The sequence below is a fragment of the Diabrotica virgifera genome, chromosome 9, assembly GCF_917563875.1.
Source record: "Diabrotica virgifera virgifera chromosome 9, PGI_DIABVI_V3a".
NCBI lineage: Eukaryota > Metazoa > Arthropoda > Insecta > Coleoptera > Chrysomelidae > Diabrotica > Diabrotica virgifera.
Window position 1 is genome coordinate 17,652,822 of NC_065451.1, and position 26,880 is coordinate 17,679,701.

The 26,880-nt window shown below is 33.3% G+C and overlaps 1 protein-coding gene across 2 annotated transcripts in view; it reads right to left on the bottom strand.

Annotated features, from left to right (window-relative positions):
• The window catches only part of LOC114328502 (23 kDa integral membrane protein), a 73,772-nt gene that overhangs the window by 19,820 nt on the left and 27,072 nt on the right, over positions 1–26,880 (bottom strand). Inside the window, exons 1-2 of one of the 2 annotated variants that reach the window (XM_050661741.1) lie at positions 17,069–17,221; positions 9,348–9,545 (exon numbers count right to left, since the gene is read on the bottom strand). In XM_050661741.1, the coding sequence (XP_050517698.1) occupies positions 9,348–9,545; positions 17,069–17,128 (258 nt within the window). In that variant the 5' untranslated portion in view covers positions 17,129–17,221. Of the gene's footprint in view, positions 1–9,347; positions 9,546–17,068; positions 17,222–26,880 lie in introns of those variants that run through there. The other variant, XM_028277370.2, reaches the window with a different exon arrangement.

Consider the following 26,880-nt stretch of genomic DNA (forward strand, 5'->3'; position numbering starts at 1 on the left):
TCCCGTCTACCTGAACAATTTGATATTTTCTGAAGATATTAATATATTAAAAACAATTTACGAACATATCAAAAACTGTAAATATAGATTGTAGCAATAAAATTTACCCTGTATTTAAGAAGTTTTGTTAAAACAAAGCAGGCATGTTTGTTAAAACAAAACAAACATGTTTGTTTTGTTGTTATTTTGTTTTAAACCCTGTAGATTTAAGTAATTATTGTATATTATAATTGAAAAAAGAAAATAACAAAAAAAAGAGAAAAAGAAAAGAAAAAAAAAAGAAAAAAAAAACAGAAAAAATAAAAAAAAGCAAAAAAAAAATAAAAAAAGCAAAAAAAAAAAGAAAAAAAAAGAATGTGTGTACTTTGTACGCACTTAAGAAGTTATACTTCTATATGATTTCAACGAAATAAAATATTTTAAAACAGTTTATTTTTATTTTATTAAACTAATTTTAATAACACTTTCTAAAAATCCAAAAATTAAAGAAGCAGCAATTGTCCGCATGCTGGACCAATGAGCCTACGAAGGCAATGTTTTTACGGTTTCTCGGACATTATGACAAATGATGGTAAAAAATATACGAAGTGAAGTATTAAATATAAAAATGTTTTAATAATACGTATTATCTTACTCCCAAGGAAGACAAATCTAAAGACACAAAAATTATAATAAATATATTTACTAAAAACACTAATATACTTTTTCCACGCCTTTTTTGGACTCATACATACATAACTTAAAAGATTTAACAACGAATGACATACTGTCTCTGTGCGCATGCGCGCAGAATAATAAAAATTCACTCTCTATCGCGCCTAAAGAAGTATCATTTCAAAAACTAAGAATATGTAAACCTCCGCGAGGTTGAATCGGGTTTACGTCTTAGCGTAGTAAAAAAAAACAATTTATAAAAAATAACAAAAAAAAAATAATAAAAAAAACAAATTAACAATATAAAAAAATACAACAAAAAATAAAAAAAAATTTACAAAAAAAAATGAACAACCAAAACAGAGTATTTTTTAGATAATAATTGTAAATAATAATGTTAGTTTGTTATGTATTTAGAGTTAGAAATACAGAAAAAATTCCTCTGATTGAAAAATCAAATTTGTTTGTTTTTAAAACAACAAAATGTCTGGCTAATTGGCTCGGCCAAGGCCATCAAATTCATTCAAAAAAAAATAACGTTTACTCCATAATTCGTTTTCCTGTACGCCTTTATAGATATGCCTTAGGATAACTCTTCTCCATCACTTTTTGTTATCGTCCACCTTTCTGACGGGTAAGTGAGGACCGGCTTGATTTGAGTTCTATATATTAATATATTTGTTCTTTTTTTACTATGTTTGATGTTTAAAATATCTTTAATCCATACTATTTGCTAGATATATACGTCTGTTAATTTCTGCAGTTATTGTATTACTTTGGTTGATTTGTGAGCCTAGATATACGAAATCACTTACTCCTTCGAAAGTATGTTCCAACCCATATTGAGGTTTGGCTACTTTATTATTATTTGTGACTACTTAGTTTTATAGTGTGAACCTGTAGACCCATTCTTTTTGCTACCCGTGTTGAGCTGGCCCCCCCCCACTTGCAAAAATTAAAAAACAAATATCCCTGATTTATGAGCTATTTATGAGCTCTCATATTCCGCAAACTAAAAATTTTGAGCTCGTTCCACTGAGCAGGAATTTAATACCCTAGTGGGGGGGGGGGGCTGAGTCAGCCCCCCCCCACTACTTAAAAATAGGAATATTGAATCGGTTTTTGCGGCAGAATTACGAGCTATTTATGAGCTCTTGAAATTATATAGTTTCGATTTTTGAGCTCATCCCCTTCACCCCCAAACAACCCTTTAATTGATTTAACTTAAGAGAAAGATGCTGAGAAAACTTAAAATATATCGTATTGCGGATATAATTCATATAGCTTATATACTCTAAGAATAAACTATTAAATCAAGAGCATTTCGATTATTGAGCTACAACCCCTTCGCAAGAAAACCACCCTATCTTCCCGGCTTAAGAGAAAGTTGTACTTAAAATGCATTAAACTAATTATTTGGCGACTACATATCATTTAATAATTTATAAGCTTCCAAATTACGCGCATTTAGATCAGTAGATTGCAATTTATTTTGTATAGTGCAGTCACTGAAGGTAAAAATCAACGATTACCTTCAATTTCGGTGAACCTTCATCGATTTTCACGAAAATTGGTCAGTAGTTAGAGGATACGTCAAGAAACAAAGGTGACGTGGTACCACCTTGCGCCTTTACCCTGAGGGTGGATACCGCCCCTTCTCGGGGGTGAAAATTATTTTATAAAAAATAAATGCACAAATCAATAAAAGAACAAATTAAAAGCAAAATTTATTATATAAAGTTAATAAAATAAATCAATACTTTTTAAGTTATTAAAGATCAAAGATTTTAATTATTTGTGAAAAAAATGCATGTTTTGAAAAGGTTTTTTGTAAATCACTGAAAAACTTTAGGTTTTTACAAAAAAGTTAGTAGTAGTTTAATTCGTATAGCTTATATTCTAAGAATAAACTCTTAAATCACGCGTCTTTCGATTATTAGAGCTACAACCCCTTCGCAAGAAAACGACCCCATATTCCCGGCTTAAGAGAGAGTTGTTCTTAAAATAATTTAAATTAATTATTTGGCGACTACATATCGTTTAATAATTTATGAGCTTGCAAAATATACGCATCTCAATTATTGAATTGCCATTTTCTTTCTATAGTGCAGTCACTGAAGGTAAAAATCAACTAATACCTTCGATTTCGGTAAATCTCCATTTATTTTCACGAATTGACAATAACAACTTGGGGTTTTAGCCTAGGGTATATGTCACCCCTTCTCGGGAGTGAAAATTACTTTATTAAAAATAACCCCACAAATCGAGAGAGGGACAAATTGTAAGCAAAATTTGTTATATAATGTGATTAAAATAAATCAATACTTTTTGAGTTATTAAAGATCAAATTAGAGCGATTTTTCATAAATGACTCAAAAACTGTAAGTTTTTACAAAAACGTTTTCATCACTAAAATTGAAGCTAATAAAAAATATAATAAATTGCTTACTTGAAAAACCCTTTAATGTTAATTTAAAGTAAGTTATTGGTAATTAAATGTATATTTTTTCCGCGATTTTTAAAATCTAAGGGTTCAAGCTTAAATAACGGGAAAGAGATGCATTTTATAACACTTAGGTACTAAATACTTGTCAAAGTACTTAGAAATACCTATGAAAAATAAGATGCAGAAAAAGTTGATAGTATCAAAATCCGCTCACCAATTTTCGTGAAAATGAATGGAGATTTACCGAAATCGAAGGTACTAGTTGATTTTTACCTTCAGTGACTGCACTATAGAAAGAAAATGGCAATTCAATAATTGAGATGCGTATATTTTGCAAGCTCATAAATTATTAAACGATATGTAATCGCCAAATAATTAATTTAAATTATTTTAAGAACAACTGTCTCTTAAGCCGGGAATATGGGGTCGTTTTCTTGCGAAGGGGTTGTAGCTCTATAATCGAAAGACGCGTGATTTAAGAGTTTATTCTTAGAATATAAGCTATACGAATTAAACTACTATTAACTTTTTTGTAAAAACTTAAAGTTTTTCAGTGATTTACAAAAAACCTTTTCAAAACATGCATTTTTTTCACAAATAATTAAAATCTTTGATCTTTAATAGCTTAAAAAGTATTGACTTATTTTATTAACTTTATATAATAAATTTTTCTTTTAATTTGTTCTTTTATTGATTTGTGCATTTATTTTTTATAAAATAATTTTCACCCCCGAGAAGGGGCGGTATCCACCCTCAGGGTAAAGGCGCAAGGTGGTACCATGTCACCTTTGTTTCTTGACGTATCCTCTAACCACTGACCAATTTTCGTGAAAATCGATGAAGGTTCACCGAAATTGAAGGTAATCGTTGATTTTTAGCTTCAGTGACTGCACTATACAAAATAAATTGCAATTTACTGATCTAAATGCGCGTAATTTGGAAGCTTATAGATTATTAAATGATATGTAGTCGCCAAATAATTAGTTTAACGCATTTTAAATACAACTTTCTCTTAAGCCGGGAAGATAGGGTGGTTTTCTGGCGAAGGGGTTGTAGCTCAATAATCGAAATGCTCTTGATTTAATAGTTTATTCTTAGAGTATATAAGCTATAGGAATTATATTCGCAATACGATATATTTTAAGTTTTCTCAGCATCTTTCTCTTAAGTTAAATCAATTAAAGGGTTGTTTGGGGGTGAAGGGGATGAGCTCAAAAATCGAAACTATATAATTTCAAGAGCTCATAAATAGCTCGTAATTCTGCCGCAAAAACCGATTCAATATTCCTATTTTTAAGTAGTGGGGGGGGGGGGGGCTGACTCAGCCCCCCCCACTAGGGTATTAAATTCCTGCTCAGTGGAACGAGCTCAAAATTTTTAGTTTGCGGAATATGAGAGCTCATAAATAGCTCATAAATCAGGGCTATTTGTTTTTTAATTTTTGCAAGTGGGGGGGGGGGGGGCAGCTCAACACGGGTCTTTTTGCTGCTGCTTGCAATGCCGTGAACGATTGAACCACGTGCGTCGTCCTTTCTTCTTGCTATGATATCAATGTCATCTTCATATTAACCTATCTCCCTGCCGAAGTCCTGTTTGTGTCTGGAATATTATTGATATTCCAGTCTGTACTCCAATCCAGGGCCGCCGCTACCATGTGTGCAAAGTGTGCATCCCACACGGGCGGCCGATTATAGGGGCGGCCAAAAGCAGGCCACTGATGATAACACTTTTTTTAAAACGAAAATAAATTCAAAAAATTAAATATTAATGATTCAGATATTTCTATAAACTCTAATATTCCATATAATCTAAACAAAAATGCTTTTTAATTCAAAGTGGCTGGCGGATTTCGGACTCAAAAGGTATTTTTATCTACGTGGTCCATATGCGATTTTTTCAAATTCTGAGCATTTATGATTTGTTAAGAGAGTACGATAAGACAATAGGATACTTTCCGAGAATTTAGATAAGTGCTTGTTAAGTTGCTCTCATTGAGTAATAAAAAAGTATATTTTATTACTCGATGGTTTAAAAAAATCTTTTTTATTACTCGATGGTTGCTCTGACGTAATATTGTTCCTATATGCTTATGTATGGTTATAGACGGATAGTTCAGTCTAAGTTGAGAATTTGATGATTTTAGACACGCTTTTGATAAACGATTTTGTTTGTAATATATAGTAGGGTGCCCGTTTCTTTTGCACACTACTGTATTTCAAATAGGCCTGGATCCCACGTACCAAAAAAAGTTGATTAATAGCAAGCTGTAAATTTGTTAATAGCTTAACGGTGTCTAGTCGGGCAGACTCTGATGTACGGGAACACTGGAACAGGGGAAGTTTTAATTGTGGAACAGTTTAAAAATTTGGAACGTCAGATTACGAAAACGTTCCATGTATTTTGTCGGACAGAACATCCAATTGATTTCTTACCCTTTCATTAAACTCTCATGTAAAAATCAGACTGCTATTATTAACCAACATGATTCCTGTCATTTGACAGGTTCGTCGTGTTCCACTCATTAAAATGCCCAGTTGGTGATAAACACCAGTCTGATTTTTGCATGAGAGTTTAATGAAATGGTAACAAATCAATTGGAAGTTATGTCCGACAAAATACATGCAACGTTTTCGTAGTCTGACGTTCCAAATTTTTAACCTGTTCCACAATTAAAACTTCCCCTGTTCCAGTGTTCCCATACATCAGAGTTTGTCCGACTAGACACCGTTAAGCTATTAACAAATTTTCAGCTTGATATTAATCAACTTTTTTTTGGTACGCGGGATCCAGGCCTATATATTTAAATACATATATATTAGTAAACCATTAAGCATGCCGAATGTTGTAAGTAGTCTTGTAAACAAAACTTACACATGTAGGTATTAGTGCAAGATTGCATTTCTGTATATTATTATTGACATAATAATAACTTTTTTTGGATCCAGGTCTAAAAGCAACGTCGAGATCAGTACAATTATTATTCATATACTCGTTACGGTGTCCTGCACATTTCTTTAAATACTAGTACCTATGTTGAAACGACTAAACTGTTGGAAGGGGGGCGGCAAATATTAAGTTGCACACGGGCGACCAACACTTTAGCGGCGGCCCTGCTCCAATCCTACACTCGACTGTTGAGAGGGTTGCTTTCACCAAACTCACTAAGTGTATTGGGATATTAAATTCTACCATGGCTTTGTATAATGCGTTTCTGTCTACATACACTGTCATAGGTACAGCTAAAATCCACAAAAAAATAGTATCAATTCTATACTCATATGTTTTTTCCAAAGCTTGTCTTAGAAGGAATATTTGATGGATAGTAGATTCTTCCTTGCGAAACACACACTGGTATTTAGTGGCGGCTCGTGGGTTTTACAATAGGGGAGGCTCTAACTATAAAAAATCTAGACAAATTTGCACTAGCAAAAAAATGCACCAAAAAAGGTAATTTAAGGCTCTATTTGTTTTTGACCATTTTTGAAGTTATACTTCTTTACCGGCGATAGAGGGTGATTTTTTTATATGTTAAAACCTATCAGCCCGGCGCATGCGCATTATAACTTTGTTCTGATTGAATGTTCAAATGACATGTCAAAAATTATCCGATATCGCAGCTGTGGTTTGGAGGTAAAGGTAAAGGTAAACAAATGTATAATATATTAGTTTTATTGTTGTGAGGACAGAAACAAAAAAGTTTATAATATTGTAGTGACTTTTAAATAGTTTTTAAAAGCAACAGGTACGTAATAATTGTTAATGTATCATGCGTATAAACCTACCTATTTGATCTGCCAAAATACATAGTATGTAATACTTTTATTTATATAATTTGATTATCATCAAAATTTCTATCATATTCACCTAATATATTGTTTTTTTACTCTATGTTTTGTTGTATTTTTTCAATTCTAAATCATTTCAATTCAAAATTAAAATAATTTGATCAATTTTCAAAATATCACAAGTTTAATCCGTTTAGTTAGTCGATCTTCGTAAATAATGACACATAGTGTCCGTGGCTAAGCGGAGAAGGCGAATGAATTCCAATACCAACCGCTCTTATCAGCGCTGGTTCGAGTCCCAATAGAAACTTTCTTTTTTGTTTTTTTTAATACATTTTATGATTGTAAGTATATTTATTATATAATTGTATTTTCAGAAAATACGTATTTAGTTAAAAAAAATTTCGACAATTAATGTTCAGACATCATTTGTGGCTTGTTTAATGTGTTTGTATTCTTTTATTATTTTAATTTTTGGTACTGTTCTAATAAAAATGTTTGAGAAGTAGTAAGTATAAATTAGTTTAATATTTAAACAAAATATAAATAAAAAGTATATTAGTTTCGTTTAAATCATATAATAGAAGTATAATTTATTACGTGCGTACAAAGTACACACACATTCTTTTTATTTACATTTCACCTTACGGGGACCCTCCCTCTTACCGCATGCTTGCATTGATAACTGAGATGTAGAATAGCTTTTGTAATTAATAATAATATTGTTAGAATTATTGATACTAAAAGAACTTTATAAAAACAGGATTAAATCTAAAATTAACGAAATTTTTCGAATTTTGAGTCATATTTATCCCACAACGATAGAAGTTCCTTGTAATTGCCGCGATTAATGGAATCATCACTTTCATCGTGTCCGCGAAAAGCTAATTCTTGTGAAGCCAAATATATTGTTATATCGATAAGCCTATTTAAATTCATCCTATTCTCCAAAACCTGATTATTGTAAGTAATTATGGCCTCTCTTTGAGCTGTATCTAAAGTAGTTACTATATTTTGTTTAGCAAAAAGTTTTAATTTACACGACGAAAATATGTGATCTTTAGATTTGGAATGTCATTCAGTTGAACGAGGTAAATTTTTTAGATCTGAATATCCTATTTTAGACCACGTTGTATGTTCGGTTTTTGTTGAAGATAAGATACAAGGATAGCAAAAAACTTTTCCTCTTAATAGACCCGGTTAACCAGTCCCTAACCAATTAATATTAAATGCACGATTTTGACGATTACCTGAGGATTTAATAATAGTTAAATTTGGCTGTGGTCTTCCTAAGGTTTTGACAATATAAGCTTTATTAAAGTAATAAAATTATTCCTGAGCAGCCAGTCAACTATATCTTCAGGTATTTTGATTTCGTTTAACTTATCCATTTTATATAAACAAACAGTATATATCCAGTATCCATTTTATATAAACAAACATAAATTGTAAAACTAACCTCACCAAGCCAAAAACAACACAAATAAAAATATATGAAATACAAAAATTCACCAAACACGAATTAAAAAAAATGACAAAATCACACCAAGAAATAGTTAATACCAGGAAATAGTTAATAGTCACACCCTGACTATTAACTTCCTTATAGAATATAAGTAAAAGCACAAGGGAGCCTAATTCTGGTTTAGCCTCCCTTACCTTATATTTCTGGGTAGTATGACGTGAAGCGATATAATATTACGTTTCTCTATCGAGTATTATTGTACGCATAGGAAACTATATTGCTGGTTTCGAGACGTTTGTCGTAACTTATAACACAACGGAGTGGAGTCTGGTTTCTGCCTCCCTTGGTAGGGACATGAGGAGCTGCTCACAGCGTGTGGGCATAGGTATAGATGCGTTCCAGATGCGTTTAGTTACAAGTGTGTAATAATTTACACTTTGTATTAGTACGAGCGCTTGTTGTTTCTCGTGATTCAAAATAAACAAAACAGTGACATTTCATCAATAATTATAGAAATATTATGTCCCAGAGATGACATAAAATGTGTAAAAAATTATGGGGAGGCTAAGCCTCCGTTGCCTCCTCTAACGAGCCGCCACTACTGGTATTTGTCTATTACGTTTTTACAATATCCCGACAGTCGATCGTACAGAATGTAGGCCAATATTTTGTAGGTTACGTTTAGCAGGGTAATGCCTCTGTAGTTATCACAAACAGATTCTTATGGAATTGATAAATTATGACATTTAAATAGCTTAGCCATTTTTTGAAATGCAGATCTTGCTTTCTCTGTCCTACAATCTACAATTTCCCTAGAACCAAATGTTCTAGGGAAATTGTATGGTGCAGATTTCTCTATATATACATCTCTATCCTGATTGTATGGTGTAGATTTCTTTGAAGTCTATACCATACAATCTACCACAGAATACTTATTTGATTTTTAATGTGTGATACCTACTAAAATATTTTATTATATCGATTAAAATATACTTACCGTTGTGAGCAAACATGGGCTTTCTCTGATGGCTCCACAGCATCCAAAGAATGCGATGACAAATATTATTGAGCCTACTACAATGGTCAGTATGGGAGCTACGCCTATTGAGCTGTATTCGTCTGGTATGGCTTCAGTAAAATCATTTATGTTTAGTTTGTATAGTACTCCTACGACTATTAGAGCAAGACCACCGAGCTGAAACAAAAAGTAATTCGTTATTGTTATATTTACTAAAACATATAGAGCATATAAAACATATAGACATATATTCTGAAAAAAAGAAGGAATACTTGGTATACGGTGAAGTCATCAATAATTTGCGATATGCGGACGATACAGTACTCCCAGCTTCTAGTCAAGAGGATCTGCAAACACTACTTGATAGTGTCGTTGAGAGTTGTAGGGAGGCAGGTCTGGATCTGAACATACGGAAAAACAAAATACTCGTAATAAGTAAACAACAGCATATAAAACCGTCTATATATGTAAATAATACCAAACTTGGGCAAGTTGATAAAATCGTTTACCTTGGACAGCAATAAACTGTAACGCAGAAAGTCACGGCGAAATTAGATCTAGGATAGAGCAGGCTAGAGTCGCTTTTAGAAGAATGTCCAAGGTGTTATGTAACAGAGACCTAAAATTGGCATTGAGGATCCGCCTACTTCGCTGCTAGGTGTTCTCGGTCTTACTTTACGGTGTCCAGTCCTGGACTGTGTATAAAATCGATATAAATCGCCTTGAGGCTTTCGAAATGTGGTGCTATAGAAGAATTTTAAAAGTTTCCTGGGTGGAGAAAATTCAAGATTCCACAATACTAGAACGTCTCAGGAAGACTATTGAGATCATAAAAAGCGTCAAGCAGAGAAAGCTGGAGTATTTCTGACATGTAATGAGAGGTCCCAAATATAGGTTGCTACAAAATATCATGCAAGGAAAAAGAGCAGGCAAACGCAGTTCAGGACGAAGAAGAACCTCATGGTTGAAGAACTTGCGAGATGGTATGGTGTTGAGGGTCTAGGACATTTCGCCGTCGCCGTTTCGCCGTCGCCATTTCGTTGTTAGCATTCGTACTTCTAATTTCGGGATGATCATTACTTGTATATAAGTTTTGAATGGTTTTCGAACGATTATACACTATTTGTACACTATTTGTATACTATCACTTTTGCATAATGAAGTTTTTTATTTTTGATACAGTAAAAACAATTGAAATTCCTTTTCTCAATATTATTTATTTCCGGGAATCTGATAATGGTCATATTTATCTATTTAATAATGTATTTTAATTATACTACTATTTATTGTCCTTAATTTCCTTATTTAAATAATAAACATAATTAGGAGTCAACCACCCTACAATATGGAAATTTATCGACAGCCTCCGTAATGTGCAAAAGGGTAGGGATGTTCACTATGAACAATTCGTTGCTGGGAATCTGTCACCGTTGAAAAATAAAAAAATATAGGGACGCGGATGAGCGAATTTTAAGATTAGTCCGAAACTTCAATGCCGATGGAGATATTTTAGAATATCTTAGAGGACTTGCCCATAATTATGAAATGCATCTTTTTAAATATTTTTAATACTGTAAATATTTTATTTTTCAGACGAAAACAATGTATAGTTGAATACGAAAATATAACTTGGTTTTACTAGCAACATCAGCATTTTATTTACACTGACATTTAGTATAAAAAAAGTTAGTACGTTATCACGTTCTTGCGACATTTAGTATAAAAAAGTTAGTATGTTATCACGTTCTTGTAAACTTAACCAATGCCGGGATGGCGACGGCGAAACTGCCGACGGCGAACTGGCTCGACGGCGAAACGGCCGACGGCGAAGTGGCTCGACGGCGAAACGGCGACGGCGAAATGGCGACGGCGAAACGGCGACGGCGAAACGTCCCAGTCCGTGGTGTTGATACAAGCATGCTATTTAGGGTGGCAGTGAATAAAATTAAGATAGCTATGATGGTAACCAACATTCTGAAAGGACATGGTACATGAAGAAGAAGAATATAGAGCGGAAGAGAAAGAGAGAGTTTGACATAAGGCATAGGCGTAACCAGGGGGGGTTTTGGGGGTTGTAACCCCCCCCCATTGGGATGTACTTTGAGCTCTATACGCTTAACACCATAGCCCTCAGAGACCTTCCAGTAGTTGTAACCCCCCCCTTTCAGGTAATTGTAACCCCCCCCTTAGGATCATCCTGGTTACGCCTATGACATAAGGATCAAACTGTAGCTAAACTTATTATCAAAATTATTATCAAGATGACATGGAGTGAAAGAGTGCATAACTAAGAGGTGCTGCCAAAAATGAACTCATAAATGAGTTATCTAAAAAAACTAAATCAACTCATAAATTTACTTATCATGCACTAAAATGAAATGGTTTATTATATATACTGCGAAAGGAACAAAGTGTTCACAGAAAGAAAATATGTGCAATGTACCTCTCGCTATTTAATGAGCCTCCACGCATGCACCAAATCCGTACTTACTCACAAGGAAATTCCACCTCAAAACATCACAGAGCCTCTATTAAACAATCTCATCTTATACTGCGCTGAGCATACCTTTTGCTTCATTTAAAAGACGTCATGTTAAAGAATGGAACTGTCTGCTTTCTATATATAGGTATACATGTATATATCGGGTGTTCTACAGCATCCGCCATTTCCCGCATCCTATTCGCCATGCTTTTCGGTCACGAATATCTTCCTCGTTGAGTTGTCTATACTGTTCATTGCTTTCTCTACATCTTGTATCCATATTTCCTTCGGTCTGCCTCTTTTTATTCTCTCGGGTGGTGCATACTGGATCATTTTCTTGGGCCATCTTGTTGGTCTTATTCTCTGGACATGCCCGTACCATATTAATTTTTTTGTTCTATTCTGTCTATAATATCCTTTTCTACTTCCATTCTTTCTTTTACTTCTTCGTTTGGGATATGCTGCAGTTTAGATATTCTGCAGCTTCTTCTAAGCGCGTCCATTTCTAAAGCTTGAAGTCTTTTATTTTGTAGGTCTTTTACTTCCCACACTTCCGAGTTGTACAGGACAATTCCTTCCACGATAGTTTGGTAGATTTTTTTCTTTGCCTGATTTTGCAGTCTTGTACTCCATCAAATGCCATTCAGCTGTTTTATAGCTTTTCTTTCTTGACTTATTCGATATTCTATATCTTGATCGCATGTGGAGTTTTTGTCAAAAATAGAACCTAGATATTTAAATTCATCACATCCTTTTATGTATTCCCCTTCTAATTCTAAGTCTTCAGTATCACCTCCGACTACAAGGTATTCAGTTTTCTCCATGTTCATTTCCAAACCCCATTTTCGGTACTCCTCTTTCAATTTTCTAATCATGTAACTGGCGTCATCTTTATCAGCAGCAATCACAACTTGGTCGTCAGCAAATAGCAACGTATACAAATAAGAATCTCCTACTGGTATCCCCATTGTTTGGCATTTCCTAGTTCAATATTTTAACACATGTGTAAGGTAAATTTTAAATAAAGTGGGCGACAGACAGCATCCCTGCAAAAGGTCTTTCGAAGTTTCAAAGGTATTTGAAAGTGTCGTTCCAATTTTAATTGCTGTTGTTGCATTAGCATAGAGATCTTTTATTGATTGGATGTATTTTCTATTTAAAGTGGTTTGTTGTAATACCTCAAACATTTTTTCTCTGGGAACGGTATCGTATGCTTTTTTTAAGTCTACAAATACCATGTGAGTTTCTAGATTTGATATTGTTCTCCAAGCTTCTCTGCTTTTTGTTCCTCCCATAAGATTGTCTATTTCTTCACATTTCTTCAGCCACATATTTTCTTTGGTTTTAATCACTTCTTTTTTTGTTTCCATTCCTATTCTTGCATAGGTTTTTCGGTCTTCTGAGCAATTGGTACTGAGCCATTTTTGATATGCTTCTTTTTTCCCTCGTCTTTTCTTTTAAAGAATCTGTAAACCAAGGGTGATGAGTATTATTTGAGGATTTTTCCCCTAACGCTTCGAATGCAGCTTTATGTAAGCAATTTTTTAGCCGATCATATTTTTCATCTGCTGTTCTTTTATTAAACTGTGTATTGGTTATCTTTTGGCTCAGCCTTAATTTAAAAAGAAAGCAGATTGAATTTTCTTTCAGTGCGTCGATGTTGTAGTTGTACTGAGGCGGGTGTTCTTCTATAATCTCTTCCTGGGTTTCTTCAATTTTGTTCTTCAAGAGATATAGAAAGTATAAATCTGCTCTGAGTAAAAAGTGGTCAGTTCCACATTTTGCACCTCTATAGACTCGTACATCTTTCGTTAAAATTGATGATTTCTGCTTCATGATGACGTAATCTATAATTGATTTCAATTGTCGGTGTCTGTTTTTTTTGTTTCTAAAGATATCAAGGACATCCAAAAAACAAAATGTTCACAGAACATAAGACTACAATACGATTTCGACGCATAACCACACTTGTACCTTGTTTTATTTACAGGGTGTCTCAAACTTAACATAAGAAAAACATTTCTTTTCTTCCACCCGGTATAAGTATCTACAAAAAATAAGTTTGAGAAAACCTTTGCTCAATTGTGTAAATAACAAACAAAAAATCTAACAAAATAAAAAAAATTAGCAGAATACGTTAATCTGTTTATGAAAAAATCAACTCTATAGAAGAAACATACCAATCAATATTATACAAACCATCGAAAAAATCTATTTTCATAATCGAATACAGGCAAAGATAAATGGAAAACTAACGCAGTTTATACCAGTACAAAGCGGAGTCAGACAAGGTGACTCATTAAGCCCACTGCTCTTTAATATAATAATGGACGAAATAATAAAAGCAATACGTAAAGGTCATGGTTACAGAATGGGGAATAAAGAAATCCAAATATTGTTATGCAGACGACGCGCGACACCGCAATAGTCGCCGAGACAGAAGACGATCTCCAAAGATTAACACACATCTTCAATACAACAGCCAAGAAATACAATATGATATTATCAGCAGAAAAAACCAAATGTATTACGACATCTAAATACCCACTACGATGTAAAATCGAAATTGGTGGGAAAATAATAAAGCAGGAAGCAAGGTTTAGATATCTGGAAATATATGTAACCAGTTAACGGAGATGTTGAAGAGGAAGTACGACAACAAAGCTTAAAAGCAAGTAAAGCGGCGGGATCTCTTAATGACACAATCTGGAAGAACAAACACCTAAGACAAGATACAAAAGCAAGAATCTATAAAGCAGCAATTAGATCTATATTGACATACACGGCGGAGACAAGACCTGACACATCTAAAACGAGACGACTACTAGAAACATCAGAGATGAAAATACTACGACGAATATCAGGGAAAAGCCTGTTGGATAGGGAGACAAGCGAAAACATAAGAAGATCATGCAATGTAGCAGACATAAATGGATGGGTGACAAAACGGAAACAGGAGTGGAACGAACACATTAGTAGAATGGCAGAGGATAGGATAGTACGAATAGCACGAGATACGTCACCAAATGGACGAAGAAGTACTGGCAGACGAAGTATTAGGAGGCTAATATTGAAGAAGAAACAGGCTTTAAAGCCTACATACAAGAAAAAAGAAGAAGAAGAAAAACTCTGAAAATAAGCATAATTTTTGGTGCAGCACAACTTTTGAAACTATGTTTAGATATGTATAAGTTGTACTAATGGGTATTAATGTATACCTAATTAGAAAAACAATCAAGCGATGTAGTTGTAGCCACTAAGCGATTACTCTGAATATTCACTAAATGCTTAGTGTTTAGGTTTTGAAGGGGACCAATTTTTTTTTTTTAAGCTCCATTTAATTTACAATCTGTTATCACTCGTAACAATAAGTAAATTTTATGACAATTATCAGAAGAACAAATGACATGTAGGAATTCTCTCCAGTGAGAGGCTTCCTTTAACATATAATTAAAAAACAAAGTTAATAATGTAGTGGTAAATGTTAATTAATTTTATTTAAATCTGTTTAATAAGTCTGTAGGCTTAAAACGCTTTAGTCGACGCACTTCATCGTTGTCATTAAACAGTTCGCGCACTAAGTGATTAGAGTGAGCACTAGTTTTGTTTTTGTATTTTTCACTGTACTTTGTGACTTCAGTTTTTACGGATTGAACTTGTAGGTCTTTTTCTATTATGTTGTTCGAAACATACCACGGAGCACTGACTATAATTCGAAGAACTTTGTTCTGGAATCTTTGTAGGATTTCTAGGTTTGAATTACTAGCAGAACCCCATAATTGAATTCCATACGTCCATATTGGCTTCAGTACGGCTTTATATATTAAGAGCTTATTTGTGAGATTTAATTGTGATTTTCTGCCAATAAGCCAGTAAAGTTGTCTTAGTTTGAGACCCAATTGTTTTCGTTGTGTAAATATATGTGTTCTCCATGTTAATCTTCTGTCAAGATGTAAACCTAAATATTTGACTTCATTTCTCTGAGTAATCATTTGATTATTTAATAACACTGCTGGACATACACCTCTTCTGAGTGTAAAGGTAACATGGGTTGATTTGGTCTCATTAACTCGAATTTTCCATTTTTTTAACCATGCTTGGATATTATTAAGGCTGGCTTGTAAGTTTCTTGAGGCAGTTACTGGATCATGATGTGAGGCGAGTATTGCAGTGTCATCTGCGAAGGTTGCTGTTATTGTAGTTCTTGAAGTTGGTAGATCTGCAGTAAAAAGCTGGTACAGCATTGGTCCTAACACGCTACCTTGCGGTACTTCTGATTTTCCAAGGGGACCAATAAAGCAATAACGTTGTAGCCACTGAGCGATTACTCTGAATGTTCTCTAAACGCTTAGTATTTAGAGTTTGAAATGAACAGATGGCGCTTGAAACAAAAATAAAAAAAATCACAAGTTACCTATTGTGATTAAACACCAAAAGCTATCGAAAACGTACAAGTCGTTTCCTCGATTATTTCATTCATAGGAGATTCTGACCAATAGAAAGCTACAGAAATCTGAATTAAATCGATAATTTTTTATAATCTCCCGTCGTTAAGTATATTACGTCAGATGCCCTTCGTTGCTACGAAAAAATACATTCAGTGACATTAATGACAATTAATGTTTTAAAAATTATAAAAGTGATGACTTTCAACCGTCAAATTAATATTTATAACAACTGTTTGTCTAATTGTACTAATTTGTACTTACATAAATAAATTACAATAAAATTTTGGTTTTGAACAGTTTTATTCATAAAATAGTCGCAACAAATTGCACTCGATCTCTAAAATTAATATAGAATTTTTGCCCTCGTGACACTTTGACATAATTTCACTCGCCTTCGGCTCGTGAAATTAAAACTGTCAAAGTGTCACTCGGGAAAAATTCAATAATTTTAGAGCTCTTGTGCAATTATTACTGATAATTGAGGCATTCTGTACATAAAACTCACTCTGTATATTGTTATTATGAATGTTGATAACAACTTTATCAAAGTGTCACGAGATGGCGCACAAATACCTTTGTTCTAAATATTGTTATATAATTTTGACGTAAAATAAATTAAATATAATAAAAATTCAAATTATGAAAACCAAATTTACTTTAGACTTTTAGACAAAATAAATTCTCAAGGAAAGCGATAAATATTAAGAGATACTCTGGATAACCACATAAAAAATATAATATAAAATTATACCGTGGTCTCTAATACTCACTGCAAAGGTAAAATTTGCCCCAGATACAAAAAACTTAATACAGCTCTCTGAAAAAGCCATGATGACACCTTAAATTAAATATTTGACACAGAACACTGAACGGTATTACAACTTATTTACTATTAGAGGGAATTATCTTTATTGAAGCTTATCTCAGAAGATAACCCGTCATAGAATCTAATTAAGCATGCAATTTCGATTAAGTACTTAACATTATTATCGAGATCGAATCATATTATGTTCCTTCTTGAAATATAGGTGTATTATTATTATAAGCGGAGAATATTACAGAGTTAAATGCGGATACATGTAGTCTGTAACGATCCAGAAATATAATTTTTTTTAATTTCATTTGTAATAACTTTCGTACGAGCCTGTATAATATTTCTAATCATTCTTCTTCTTCTTGTGCCACTCCTATCGGAGATTGGAAATCATCAAGGCTACCCTGACTTTGTTTACAGCTGACCTAAAAAGTTCATTAGTGGTGCAGCCAAACCACTCTCTCAAATTCCGCATCCACGACATTCTTCTACGGCCTGGATTCCGTTTTCCTTCTATTTTTCCTTGCATTATATTTTGAAGTAATGCGTATTTATGACCTCTCATCAGGTGACCCAAATACTCGAGTTTTCTTCGTTTTATCGTTAATAAAATTTCTGGGTCTCTTCCTATCCTTCGTATTACTTCAAGATTTGTGATTCTTTCAACCCAACTTATCTTCAGCATTCGACGGTAGCACCACATCTCGAAACTTTCAATATTTTTTATGTTGTTCTGTTTGAGAGTCCAGGCCTCTACACCGTATAATAGCGTGTTAAATACGTAGCCACTTAGCATTCTTAATCGTAGAGGGATGCTTATATCTCTGTTGCAGAAGAATTTTCTCATCTTTATGAAGGTGGCCCTGGCAATTTCGATACGTCTTTTTATTTCATTGTTTTGGTCTCCAGTTTCGTTTATTAAAGTTCCCAAGTATTTATAACTTAATACTTTTTCAATTTGAATGCCGTTTATACTAATATGTGCTGGTTGTGTCATGATTTTACCGAAGACCATATACTTGGTTTTTTTGATATTAATGTTTATGCCATAATTGTTGCAAGCAATATTTATGTTTGTAAGTACAGTTCACCAAGAATAGCTGAAAGTCTGAAAATAACCACGCCCATGATGCGCATTCGTCATCCGACGGATCTCGCACTGAGCGTTCACTTAATATCTAACGTTTGAATATTCATTTTATTACGTTATTTGAATTTTAATATCTAACGTATCTAACGTGAACAAGTCGGTACAGTCTGCGAAACATTTTTTGTAAGTACGAACCGCAAAGGAGAATCAATTTAAAATTTGCAAATTTTGTTTAAATCGAATCTGAAGGGAAAAGTTTTAAATAATCAGACACGGGAAGTGATAGCAAACGTGATTCATTTTATGATAAATGAAGCGCAAAACAATGAACCGTGTAGAGATTTGAAAAAAGTGCAGGAACGTATGGTATTGGCAACAGGTGTTAGTTTAAGCAGCGTTCAAAAAATTGCTCGAGAAATGCAATTAATTGAAGATGGCGAATATTCCTCATTTGTAACTCCAAACAAAAAGAGAAAAAAAAGCGCTTCAAAAACGTGCTTGGACGATTTTGATATAGGGCGTCTTCGACGTTATATAATGGATTTTTGTATAACACAAAAACAAGTCCCAACTGTGAAACGCATACACAGAACATTTGCAGAGGAGTACAACTACTCAGGTTCCATAGAAAGCCTACGAACAGTAATTAGAAAGATGGGATTTCGTTGGCCAAAAACCAGAACTAATAGAAAATTATTAATGGAAAAGCCCAGTATTCAACATCTTAGACTGAATTTCTTACGTAGTATGAAACGTTACAGGAACGCAAATCGCCCAATTATATACATGGATGAAACATACGTCCATTCATCTCATACCTACCAAAAGAGCTGGTCTGATAGTTCAAACAAGGGCATACAAAAACCAGTATCTAAAGGACAGATGCTTATGATAGTGCATGCTGGAGGTGAAAGTGGTTTTGTTAAAAACGCTTATCTGCGCTACAAACCTACTATAAAAACAGGAGATTATCATGATGCAATGAACTACGACATTTACAAAAAGTGGCTTCAGGAAAAACTGATACCAAATTTGCCCCCGAACAGCGTTTTAGTGATTGATAATGCAAAGTATCACAACGTACAAACTGAGAAATGTCCAACTATGTCTTCCAGGAAAGCAGAAATGCAGCAGTGGCTGACAACGCGAAATATTTCCTTTACAGATGACATGTTGAAATTTTAATTATACGACATTATAAAATTACACAAACCTCTGTTTAAAGCCTATGAAATTGACAAAATACTCGAGGATAAAGGACATTCAGTTTTACGGTTACCCAAGATATTATCCGGATTTGAATCCTATAGAGTTAGTATGGGCTTCTATGAAGCAATATGTCGCTGAAAAAAATGTCAGTTTTGATTTTAAATTAGTGAAAAGTTTGTGTGGACTGAATAAAACGATGACGACAAATGCTATGGAAATGGATACGAGAAAGGTTATAAATATCTCTTTTAACAAAAGGTACTGGTACAAAGACACCATATTTATGCTTCACCGGGACCGAACATCTAATTTCTATTTAGTATTGCAATAGACGATTTTATTACTACTTTATTACCCTACTGCTTACGCCCTTTTTCTCCGAAACCTTTTGGTCAAAATAATGGTAATATAAAGTATAAATAGTCAATATAAAAATATAATTTTTGGTTTATAATGCCATAATTTATAGCAACACAAGCGGTTTTTGTTGGATCTATTTTATTACATATCACTTTGTAAAAAAATACTACATATATTGAAGAAAAGTAATGACAGTAATAATAATTGTGTACGGGACCTATTAGAAACTATTCAAACTTTACGTTTCTATATTTGTGTCTCCGATTGTACCTATATTTTAAAGTTCACCCGCGCGTACATGCTATCTTTTTCCTTCCGAGTGCGTTCTCACTTCATTGTTCGCGCAGGCAGTTAGAATTTCAGACTTTCAGCTATTCTTGGTGAACTGTAATCGTTGTAATTCTTCTTGCAACTAGTACAGTGTCGTCTGCGTATCGAATATTATTTACAACCTCTCCATTGATTACGATTCCTTCATTTGCTTGCAAAAGGGCTTCCTGACAGATGCTTTCACTATATACATTAAATAGCAGTGGTGACAAAATGCATCCCTGTCTTACTCCTCTACGTATTTCTATTGCTTTTGATATCTCGTTTTCTATTTTGATCATTTCTATTTTGATCTCGTTTCTAATCATTGGTATGTTTCAATTATGCGTCTTAAATTTATTTACTCGAACGACTGCCACGGTCAAGTGAAGTCATCATCATCATCATCATCATCATCTTGGTGCTACAGCTCTTAAAGACCTTCTCACGCTTTCTACGCCATTCTGTTCTGTCCCTTGCTTGCATTTTCCAGTTACCGACTCCGATTTTCTTTGCATCTTGTGTTACCCCGTCCATCCACCTCAGCTTTGGTCTACCCCGTCTTCTCATTCCCACGGGTTGCGCTGTTAGAATATTTTTATCATGTTCGATTCGGGGACGCGGGCTACATGCCCTGCTCACTGCAGGCGGTTTCGCTTAATTATAGTGGTAATATCTTTTCCACCAAACGTATGCTGGTAGATATTCGGCAGTTCAAAGTTATATCTACGCCTCCATATTCTGTTCTCACAGACCGCTCCGAATATCTTGCGTAGCACCTTTCTTCCAAAAATCTATAGAGCGGATTTATCTGTTTTAGTTAACGTCCATGCCTCTGATCCATATTAGTCTGGGCTGATTATCGGAGAATAGGCCATTTTTGGGAAAAGTTATTTACCAGCAATTTTATTGCTGGAATCGAATCTTATGATTGTATATATTAATAATAGAGGTATGCAAAGTCCGCAGATAGTGTGCTACTTTTTTTATAAACAAAATGGCGCCCGAAAATCGTGTTTTTTTCAATTTTTGCTCTATAACTCCAAAGATTTTAACTTTACACCAAAAACACTAAAATAAAAATTCACCACAATTAAACTCTGCATAGAGACGTGTTTTTTTCGATTTACTTCGATGAAAACTTTCCCCGGAAAAAGCGGGTTTTTCCTACAAAATCTTTAATTTTCAACTAAACTTTTAGATAAGTAATTGTTAATCAATAAATAAATAACTTGGTAATGTAAAAGCCCTTTTCGTATAGATTATAATTCCAGAAGCCGATTAGAAATTACATAAAGAGTTTAGCAACAGTTGAATTGATAATTAAAAATTTACGGTCGCTATAATAACGACAATAATTATCATGCATAAGAATAACTATGATTTTTTCATAAAAAGACACTATACCTATCTAGTGTACTTTACAGAATTGAAATTGGACTATTTAAGTGGCCTCAGGAATATTTTAAACTCAGAAAGAATTTTTTGGCTTATAAACAAATAGAATATTTTGGGAAATATTAAACTAAATTAAATTCAAAAAACGGTATTCGAAAAACAGCGGTAGGATCCTTCTTTTAAAATAAAAAATGTTTAATTATGATGAGTAGTCCCTGAGATACAACCGGTCAAAGTTGACCGGAATTTACGGCAAAGATATAAACAACAGGATCATAATTTTCAAACCATCACCTTTTTGTTTTTGTCCTCTTTCTCCACATTAATTTTCATATCATTAAAATACTCATAAAATATATTATTATAATAAAAACTATCGATATTACGTGTGAAAATTGCCAAAAATAGCAAAATTCCAATCAAAAATTAGGTTGGAGAAAATGTAACCCTCAAAGTTCAAAATCGGTATACGTTAAAAAAATGCATTTTTTCGGCTTCCCATTGAGCAATTTCCTTCATTCTTTTTTTGTTTCCAAGTAACTCGAGTAGAGCCATCGAACCAATGCATTATTAAATATCAGACTTGCTTTTGTTTTGTTATAATAAATTAATTTATTTATTATAACACAAAATTTAAATTTGTTTAAATAAAAATTGTTTAAATAATTATACAGCTTTAAAATGAGAATATTTATGTTTTTAACTTTAAAAGGTACACTGGTAGTAAGTTTATCTAAAAAAAAGCCTACAACTGGAAAAAATATGTAGTTTTCTGTTCTTATAAATAAATTAATCTATTATAACAAAACAAAAGCAAGTTTGGCATTTAATAATGCGTTAGTTCGATGGCTCTACTCGAGTTATTAGGGAACAAAAAAAGAATGAAGAAAATTGCTCCATGGGAAGCCAAGAAAATGTATTTTTTTAACGTGTACCGATTTTGAACTTTGAGGGTTACACTTTGTCCAACCTAATTTTTGATTGGAATTTTGCTATTTTTGGCAATTTTCACACGTATTATCGATAGTTTATATTATAATAATATATGTTATGAGTATTTTAAAGATATGAAAATTGGTGTGGAGAAAGAGGACAAAAATAAAAAGGTGATGGTTTAAAAATTATGATCCTATTGTTTATATCTTTGCCGTAAATTCCGGTCAACTTTCACAGATTGTATCTCAGGAACCACTCGCCGTAATTAAACGTTTTTCTTTTAAAAGAAGCGTCCTGCTGCTGTTTTTCGAACACCATTTTCACAATTTAATTTAGTTTAATATTTCCCGAGATATTCTATTTGTTTATAAGCCAAAAAATTGTTTATAATTTTAAAATATCCCTGAGGCCGCTTAAATAGTCCAATTTCAATTCTGTAAAGTACATTAGATTCGTATAGTGTCTTTTTATGAAAAAATCATAGTTGTCCTTCAATTACATTTCGAACATTTGTACTAATTGTAGTGGCATTTTCTGGCCGCTGATCACAGTTTAAAGAAGAAGAATAAGAAAAAAGAAGATATTAGGCTTCTTGACACGTGACGTGGGCACATCACTGTTTTTTTCTGTGCGCGGCTGATCACACGCGTGTTCGAAATAAGTTTATAAAAATTGTTAAAAAGCGTTTAAAATGCCAAAAAAGGTCATCAAAGAGTGATTGTTTATCCCGAAAGCGGCGGAAATATGAAGAGTTGCAACAGAAATTGCTAAAGTTGGGAGAGAAAATGGATGAAAAGGACTCAGGTATTTATATGATATTTTTTTTGATTTTCTTATGGTAGTTAAATTAAATTTAGCGTGAATAAATAGCTATATTTATTAATTATTTACAAAGTGACAATTTTAATCAACTTCAAACATGGAGACTTTTATTTTGTTGTTATCAATATATTTTTTTGTTGCCATAGTACCTGTTTTTTCTCCATCTTCCTGTTTGAATAAAAAACAGGCACTATGTTGCCGGACTGCACTGGTTTTCCTATTAATGTTTATTTCGTAGAAAATGGGTTAACATAAATGACATGCAAAAACGTCATATTTTGCAAAGAAAAATTATATTGTTTGTCTCAATAAGGGTGCCTTGAGGTAGTCCAAAGTAATACAGACTAAATAATTAAGGATATAACAATAAATCAGAGGGTACTTTTAAGCTGCCCAGAAAATCTTTATGATTATGTGACCTGCTTCTATTTCTCAGAGGCACTTTATATTAGCCCAGAAGTATAGAATGGAATATATTTTTATTTAACTAATTTTACATATTTTACTTCGAATTTACATCACAAGAATAGCAAGTTGCTTACACAAAATTTGTGTTTGGCTTGTCTTCAAACAATAATACTAGGGGAGCGGGTATGTTTTAATAGCCCAGAAAATCTTTATGATTTATTTGAGATACTCTTGACTCTTTTGTAAATTCTGCCTTTCATTTTTTTTCCGATATTTTTATTTCTCCATGTTGTGTCATTCAGGCAACCTGCGGCTCTGTTTGCTCTATTCACTTGATCTTCCACTTCTGTTTCGAGCCTTCCGTAGCTTGATAGTGTGATGCCTAGGTATTTAAACTCCATCACTTGTTCTATTATCTGACCTTCCAGCTCCAATTTACATCTTATTGGATCTGCTATTATAACCATGCATTTTGTCTTTTGTGAGGAAATTACCATGTTAAATTTTCTGGAGATTATGTTGAATTGGTGCAGCATATGTTGTAAATCATCTTCACTTTGAGAGACTATTATTGCTTCGTCCGCCTAGCAGATTATTTTAAGTTGTTTTTCTCCCATTTGGTATCCTTTTTTAGTTCTTACTTTTTTATTATTTCGTCCATGATCAGGTTGAACAATAAAGGACTAAGGAGTCCCCCTGTCTTATCCCATTGCCGGCTTCAATTGGGTCAGTTAATTCATCGCCCTTCATATTTAGTTCTTGAAATTCAAAAATGAACTGAATACGCAAATGAGATTATAGGTAGCAACTCGAGTACCGTAGTGCACGAAATGACAAGGGAATGGTAACTTGGCATTAAACGCATTAATCACTGAGAACCATCCTTGTAGACCGCGAAGTAGGCGTCCATCCATTAAGGCCTCTGAAATATAATGCTAATGGTTTTTGGAAAATAGGATATTTATTAATAGATATTGGGATATATAAATACTCTCTAAAGAGTACAACTCCTGCTACATTGACCAGACCTGTTACCAGCCACTCTTCAAGGTCGTCAAACTTCTCACAAAAGCCAGATTAGGATTTCCAAACACTCTTGTGCCCTTGCACAATTCTCTACCTCAACCAAACAACAAGTCGACTTTACAAACGTCAAAATACTATCCAAACAACAAAATTATTATAAGACATCCCTTCTTGAAATAGTGCCAATATCTCAAACACTCATCTGTCCTAAATAAAAGAACTCACGTAATAACCCAACACAAAAGTGATTGCAAAACACAAAAAAATTCTTGTGCAGTAGCACACTATTTCGACCCAGCAGGCCACACATTTAATTTATCAGATATCAAGATCTAAGATGCAGACAACAATTATAAAAAAAATTATTACTCGAAATGTACCTCATAAACAAAAATAAAAATTCAATGAATTATGAAACAGACACTAGCAGGTTAAGCTACATTTATTTAAATATTTGAAATTTCTAAAAAAAAAACAAAACATTTAACACCTGGTTCGATAGCGGAACTCTTAGCCCTTAACACATGTGAAAAAAAAATACCGCAATCAGGGGCCTGATTCTAATTCAATTTGAGGTCGCAATTTAATATTTCGACTCCGCCATGACAGTCGCAATTTATATAGACTAAAAGCCGCTATAGGTGAAATTTCTTAATCATTTTAGGCACCATGGGACCCTATAACTTAAATAGTAGAACCTAAAAGAAAACGTTTGAACACTGTGCCGTCACTTTTCAGTGGCACATGCGTCGACAATGGCGCATCAAACTTTCCACTTATGGACGGGATAAATAAATTAAAAGTTAACAGAACTTACTAACAGAATTAATTTTTTTTATTTTTTTAAGTTCTATGTGATTAACACATAGGATTCATCGTGATTTTAACCCACCACCCCCCTTCCCCCTGCCCCCACCATCAAAAACTTCATTTTTCGTTTTTATTTATTTTTGGTGGGATGCAATCAATTTTAAAATTTCAAAAAATTCACACGCATAGTTGAGGCTTTTATAAAACATGCCTATTTTTTATAGACTCATAGGTAGAGTGTACATAACCTCAAAAAATTAAAAGAAATTTTTTTTAAAAAAGCGTATAACTTTTTTTAGGAATAGTTGCCGGTCTAATTTTGTCTTAATCTTGTGTGTTTTATCAAACACTATATTTTAAATTTTTTTCAGATTTTCCGTAACTCTCCCCACCTTTAAAAATCCGAAAAACTGTTTTTTGGGGGGTTTTGGGGAATTTTTCCTATTTTATAGACTTCGTAATATATCAAATCAATTTTGTTTTTATAGGTTATATGTAACTTAAAGTAACTGAGTTCTTTAGAATATTTAAAAATCAGAAAAACACGTTCAAACCCCCCCAAAACCCCCTTAAAAAACAGTTTTTTTAATTTTTGAAGGTGACCAACGTTACAGAAAAATCTGAAAAAAATTAGAAATATAGTGTTTCATAAAATACACAAGACTAAGAAAAAATTAGATCTGCAGCTATCCCCAAAAAAAAGTTATATACTTTTTTTCAAAAAAAAAATTTAAAATTTTTTTTGAGGTTATGTACACTCAACCTACAGATCTATAAAAAATAGACGTGTTTTATAAAACCCTTAACTATGCGTGTACATTTTTTGAAATTTTAAAATTGATTGCATCCCCAAAAAAAAAAAAATAAAATCGAAAAATAAAGTTTTTGATGGTGGGGACAGGGAGAAGGGGGTGGTGGGTTAAAAAACTTAAAAAATCGAAAAAAATTAAATTCTGGTAATTAGGGAGGGTATTTTTTAATTTATGTATCCCGTCCATAAGTGGAAAGTTTGATGCGCCACTGTAGACGCATGTGCCACTGAAAAGTGACGGCACAGTGTTCAAACGTTTTCTTTTAGGTTCTACTATTTAAGTTATAGGGTCCCGTCGTGCCTAAAATGATTAAGAATTTTCACCTATAGCGGCTCTTAGTCTAATAGAGATTCTTATTCATTTCGATATTAGTTCCACAATCCAACTGGGGATATTAACGTTATCATTTTGACACTGCTCAGAATTTGGGCTGATCCTCCTGTTTATTGGATTTATTGGCTATGCAACCACCGCAACGTTTGTTGATAGTTGCATACATTAGTAATAGGAAGTATGACAAGTCCGCAGAAAGTGTGTTATTTTATTTATAAACAAATTAGCACTCCTAAATCTTCTTTTTTTTTTTCA